The 5881-nt window shown below is 59.5% G+C and overlaps 1 protein-coding gene across 1 annotated transcript; it reads left to right on the top strand.

The window, feature by feature from the left end:
- The first annotated feature begins 302 nt into the window (after positions 1-302).
- LOC112464835 lies at positions 303-5222 on the top strand. Its single transcript, XM_025032073.1, has one exon. It carries the CDS (start codon positions 303-305, stop codon positions 5220-5222), a length of 4920 nt encoding a protein of 1639 aa, XP_024887841.1.
- The last annotated feature ends 659 nt before the right edge of the window (positions 5223-5881 follow it).

Genomic DNA, 5881 nt, shown 5'->3' with positions numbered 1-5881 from the left:
TTAGTACTTAGAGTTGCTCGCTCTTTCGCTCTTACGCTTTCGCGACACGATCTCTTCCTTCGTTATAATTGCGATTCAGCTTTTGTAAATAGTGTAAATAGACGAATAAACTGTGATTGTCCGTTAACTCTGCGCGTTGACTGTCTCCTCCTATCCGCGGTTCGTGTCCTCGCTCGCGCGCGCGGTCCGCTTTCGAACATTTATGGTCCTTCGAGCCGGATTCTGTGACCTGCGCTCGGGCTGTGAGTGAGTGCTTAAGTGACCTACCTCCACGTTCCGTCAAATAACATTGAGGGGAGACGATGAGTAAGGAAAACGCCCGAGAAATGGCAGGAGCTGTCTCCAAAGAGACGAATAGAGAGATGGAAGGACTTATCCGCAGCCAACATGAGCTCTACGGGCGCATTGCTCGCTCGTACGAGAACCTGAGGAAAGTGGGAACACCGAATATTACCATCGGGTTGGTGGAGGCGCGCTTGCAGGCCCTCGAGTCCAACTGGGCGAAATTCGAGGCGCAGCACGAGAAAATATATGCCGGCTACTGGGAGATCCTGGTGGATCATGACTACGAGAAGAAGGACGTGCCGTCTACCGCGGAGGAGGCTTACGTACAGCAAAAGGGCATGTTCCTCGAGACGCTCCGCAAGCTCAAAAGTAAAGCGGAAGGCGCTCCCGCACCGGCCGCTGCCGGGACGAACCCGCCTCGTACGACCTTGCCGCGCATTCAGCTGCCAGAGTTCGAGGGCAAATACGAAGAGTGGCCCGCCTTTCGTGACCTATTTCATTCGATAATCGAGAAGGATGCCGCCACGACTCCAGTTGAGAAGCTACACTACCTGAAGTCGTGCTTAAAGAGGGAGGCGGAACTCCTAGTGCGCAGACTGCCCACGACGGACGAGAACTTCGAGCGCGCTTGGAAGACCTTGACGGACTACTACCAAAACAAGCGACTCCTGGTGCGCTCATACCTCGCTCAATTTACGTCGCTGCAAAAACTGAAGGGTGAGTCAGTATCCGAGTTACGCAAAGTGTATCAACGAGTCGTGAGCACTGTCGGCGCTCTCGACAGCATCGGGCGGCCGATTTCGCGTAGTGAGGACCTGTTCGTCCATCTCGTCGTAGATCTTCTCGACCCGCGTTCGCGTCGCGAGTGGGAGAACGCTGTCAGCGAAACGCCGGATCCGCCGTCGTTCGCCGTTTTGCAGCAGTTTCTGGACCGACGCCTGCATACTCTCGAATCGCTCCAGCCGGCGAAACCGGAGAACGCGACTTCCGCGAAGGCCGGGGGGAATTCCGCGCAGCAAACGCGAGCCTTGCATGCAAAGGCAAAGGAAAACCGACTCGGTCGCTGCTCCGTATGCCAAAAGGGACATTTTATTATGTTTTGCGCCGCGTATAAGGGGAAAACCGCCGCGGAACGAAAACAGCACGTCGAGGCAAATAATCTCTGCCTCAATTGCCTCGGAAAACACAAGTTAAACGAGTGTGATTCGAAACGAAATTGCTCAGTGTGTGACGGCCGACACCATTCGAGCCTGCACGACGCGTATCAAGGAACCGAGGTCGCCACAACTTCGCATCTCGCGCAAGGACCTTCCGAGAACGCAGTGGCTGTGCTCCTCGCCACCGCCCGTGTCCGCGTGCGTGATCGGTTCGGCATCGAGCGTACCGCGCGAGCTCTAATCGACCAGGGTTCCGAGTCATCGCTCGTCGCGGAATCGTTGGTGCAGCGCCTAAAACTGTCCCGCGCACCCGCCTCGGTCGCGGTATTCGGTGTTGGCGGGAAGCGGACGGCTCGTGCGCGAGACCTAGTGACCCTCGAAATCTCACCCCAGGGAGGAGGGCCGTCGATCGCCGTGTCGGCCTTAATACTCCCTCGGCTCTCCCTTTACGGTGGAGGGATCCGTGCGGATAAAGAGGCGTGGACGCATCTCCGCGGGCTGGAGCTCGCAGATCTCGAATTTCTAGGCTCGGACCCGGTGGATCTCCTGCTGGGCGCCGATGTCGTCGCCGAGATCCTCCAGCCGGGACTGCTCAAGGGCGGGGCACACGAGCCTGTTGCCCAGAAGACGGCGTTAGGGTGGATCATCTCCGGAGCCGCCGGAGCGGTGGCGAATCCGGAGGCCGCAGTAGCGCACCAGTGCCACGTTGACGCGGAGCTCTCCGCTCTGGTGCAGGGGTTCTGGCGGCAGGAGGAACTGCCCGTCGGCCCTCCCGCGCTAACCAGGGAGGAGCAGGAGGCCGAGGACTTTTTTGCACGAACCCATTCGCGTACCGCGGAGGGCCGATTCGTCGTGAGACTCCCCGTCGTAAATCCGCTGCCCGATCTCCGGGAAACGCGTAACTACGCGCTACGGGTGCTAACTCAGATGGAAAGGCGGCTTTCCCGCGACGAGAAATTGAAGAGCCTGTACGTCGACTTCATGCGGCAGTACGAGGAACTCGGCCACATGACCCCCGTCGCGCCGGACAAGATCGCGAAGAGCCGAGTGTGTTATCTCCCACACCATGGCGTCATGCGGGAAGCAAGCTCCTCGACGAAGCTGCGCGTGGTGTTCAACGGCTCGGCGGCGCTTCCTTCGGGCGACTCACTAAATCGGTACCTACGGGCGGGACCGAATCTGCTGCCGGCCCTCGCGGACGTGCTGCTGCGCTGGCGTCGTTACCGTTACGTCCTGGCCACGGACGTGGAAAAAATGTACCGCCAGATTCTGGTTCACGAGGAAGATCGTGATCTTCAGCGGATCTTGTGGCGGTACCACACAGACGAGAAGATACGGGAGTATATTCTCAACACCGTTACCTACGGGCTAACCTGTTCTCCTTTCCAGGCTATTCGTGCTTTGCTTCAGCTAGCCGAAGACGAAAAGGAACGCTTCCCGCTGGCCGCTCTAGCGCTGCTCTGCGCTCGCTACATGGACGAGGTACTTTCGGGCGCCGACACCCTCGAAGAGGCTATGGCCCTTCGGCAGCAGCTAACGAAACTCTGTGCGGCGGGCGGCTTTCCGCTGCGCAAGTGGTCGGCTAACGATGAGGCGATTTTGACGGGAGTCCCGGCGGAACATCGCATGCAGCGCGAGCTTCGCGCTTGGCGACCTCAGGAATCGCACGGCATCCTGGGCTTACAGTGGCACCCAGGCGTCGACTGTTTCTCCTTCGCGACACGGACGAGCCCGGTGACGTCAGTCACTAAACGGTCAGTGTTGTCGCTCACTGCCCGGCTCTTTGACCCCCTTGGTTGGCTGGCGCCGGTCGTGGTGCGTGCCAAGATAGCCTTCCAGGCCACTTGGTTGCAGGGTCTCGACTGGGACGACCCGCTGGCGGAAGACGACGCCCGACGATGGAGGGAGTATCAGACCGAGCTTCCGGTACTGGAGCAGATTCGAGTTCCGCGGAGAATTTTTTCGGACGCGCCGGGGATTGGCTTCGAGCTCCACGGCTTCGCTGACGCCTCCGAGCGAGCATACGCTGCCGTAATTTACCTACGAGCGGAAACAGAGGAAGGATCATGGCGAGTCACCTTGATGGCAGCCAAAACAAAGGTCGCCCCTCTCAAGCAGGTCACCTTGGCTCGACTCGAGCTCAACGCCGCTGCGCTGCTCGTCAAACTCGCCTCTCACGCCAAGACCGTCCTCGAATTACAAGGGGCCACCTTCCACTTCTGGTCGGATTCTATGGTGACCCTGGGATGGATCCGTGGGCATCCGACCCGCTGGAAGACCTACGTGGCTAACCGGGTCTTTGAGATACAGACGACGATGCCGGAGGCCCTGTGGCATTATGTGCCAGGAGAAGACAACCCGGCAGACTGCGCTTCGCGGGGGCTTTCCCCGGGCGAGCTGATCGGCCACCAGCTCTGGTGGCAGGGCCCCGCCTGGCTTAAGGAGGACCCTTCGACATGGCCTGCTTCTTCTGCCGTACTCGAGAAGGAGGGCCTGCCCGACGAGCGCGTGCGAGTCCACGTGGCGGTGTCAGGGACTGCCGCGGTCGAGGAACCTGAGGAGCTTCTTCGCTTCTCCTCGCTCCAGCGACTACTGCGCGTGACAGCATGGTGCCGGCGATGGCTTCGCCGGGGACGGGGCAGTCAAGCAAGAGCGGAGTCAGCGGCCTCCGGGTACGGGGACGACCTTTCCGCCGAGAAGCTGGAGGAGACCCGCTTGAGTTGGATCCGACGGACGCAAGCGATTCACTTCGGCCGAGACATGGAAGCGGTCCGGCTGGGCCGCTCGCTGCCGAGATCTAATTTTCTTGTTAGACTTAATCCTGTTCTAGATGCTCAAGGACTGCTGCGCGTTGGCGGGCGGCTCAAGCACGCCGTCCTGGCCTACGACGAACGGCATCCCGTGATCCTGCCCGAGGCGTCACAATTCACAAGGCTGACCGTGGACGCTTGCCACAGGAGGACGTTGCACGGGGGGGTCCAGATGACCCTGGGGATGATCCGTCAGCGATATTGGATCCCGCGGGGCCGCGCTCTAGTGAAGCGACTGATTCTTCGTTGCGTGACGTGTGCGCGTTGGCGGGCGGCAACCCCGCAGCAACTGATGGGCGATCTGCCACGCGAGAGAGTGAGACCATCACGGGCATTTCTACACACGGGCGTTGACTACGCCGGGCCCATTATGTTGAGGACAACCAAGGGCCGAGGCCAGCGCTCTCACAAGGCGTTCATCGCGGTTTTCGTCTGCCTCGCCACGCGAGCAGTTCATTTGGAGGTCGTTTCGGACTACACCGCGGCGGCCTTCTTGGCGGCGCTTCGCCGATTCACTTCCCGCCGCGGGCTGTGCCTCAGCCTTCACAGCGATTGCGGAACCAACTTCGTCGGGGCCGACGCGCAGCTGCGCGCTCTCTTCGCGGCGAGCCATCCGGAAGGACGACAGATCGCCAGCCAGCTCGCCTGTGACGGGATAAAATGGCGGTTCAACCCTCCAGCCGCGCCCCACTTCGGGGGCATATGGGAGGCAGCCGTCAAGTCCCTGAAGCACCACCTTCGGAGGGTGCTGGGCAAAGCCACCTTAACTTACGAGGAGATGAGCACTCTCCTCGCCCAGGTAGAAGCGTGCCTAAATTCACGTCCGTTACAGGCTCTTTCAGATGACCCGGACGACTTGGCTGCGCTGACGCCGGGGCACTTCCTGGTGGGGTCCGCGTTGACGGCGGTGCCCGAGCCGTCGCTGCTGGACGCGCCCGACAATCGACTATCCCGCTGGCAGTTGTTGTAGAAGATGCGGGATCACTTTTGGGAGCGGTGGGCTCGAGAGTATCTCCACGCCCTGAGTCATCGTCCCAAATGGCTTGTCCAGAAGCCTGACCTGCAGGTCGGCAGCCTCTGCATCATTCGGAACGAAGCCACCCCGCCAACGAGATGGCTGCTGGCCCGAGTCATCCGAGTCCATCCGGGAGAGGACGGACGCGTTCGCGTGGTCACCGTTTGCACCGCGGCGGCTGAGTTTACCCGACCCATTGTAAAACTTGTAATTCTACCGACTACCGACGCCGATATAAATTAAAGCCTTGTGAAAAATTAAATTCCCGAGAGCAAGGTAATACGTACGCCTAAAATTCGCGGTCTTAAAGTAGCTCTGCTTACGGACGCGTTCGTGTACAACCGGACTTTAAGTCAAGTATTCATGTTGCGCAATAGATCCGCCGGAAGAGGATCCTAGTATCTGTGCGTTACGACGCTGCGCGACGTAAAAATTCGCTCGCGCGTTCGATAGGCAAAGATCCCGTCGGCGGATCCGCGTGTCATCGGTAAATAACTAAGTATCGTACGCTACGCTAATTATCGTACCGCGATTATGTCGTCAGTCCCTCTGACGAGGCGGGCGGTATGTTTAAGATTGCTTAAACGGTTCTAACGATAGCGAAGTCGAAAATA

This window comes from Temnothorax curvispinosus, unplaced genomic scaffold (assembly GCF_003070985.1).
Source record: "Temnothorax curvispinosus isolate PA1 unplaced genomic scaffold, ASM307098v1 QBEX01014597.1, whole genome shotgun sequence".
NCBI classification, from domain to species: Eukaryota; Metazoa; Arthropoda; class Insecta; order Hymenoptera; family Formicidae; genus Temnothorax; species Temnothorax curvispinosus.
This window is presented reverse-complemented; position numbering and strand designations above follow the sequence as displayed.

What these genes read in the sequence shown, in the direction of transcription:
- LOC112464835 (XM_025032073.1), top strand. Translation starts at nt 303, where the DNA reads ATGAGTAAGGAAAACGCCCGAGAAATGGCAGGAGCTGTCTCCAAAGAG.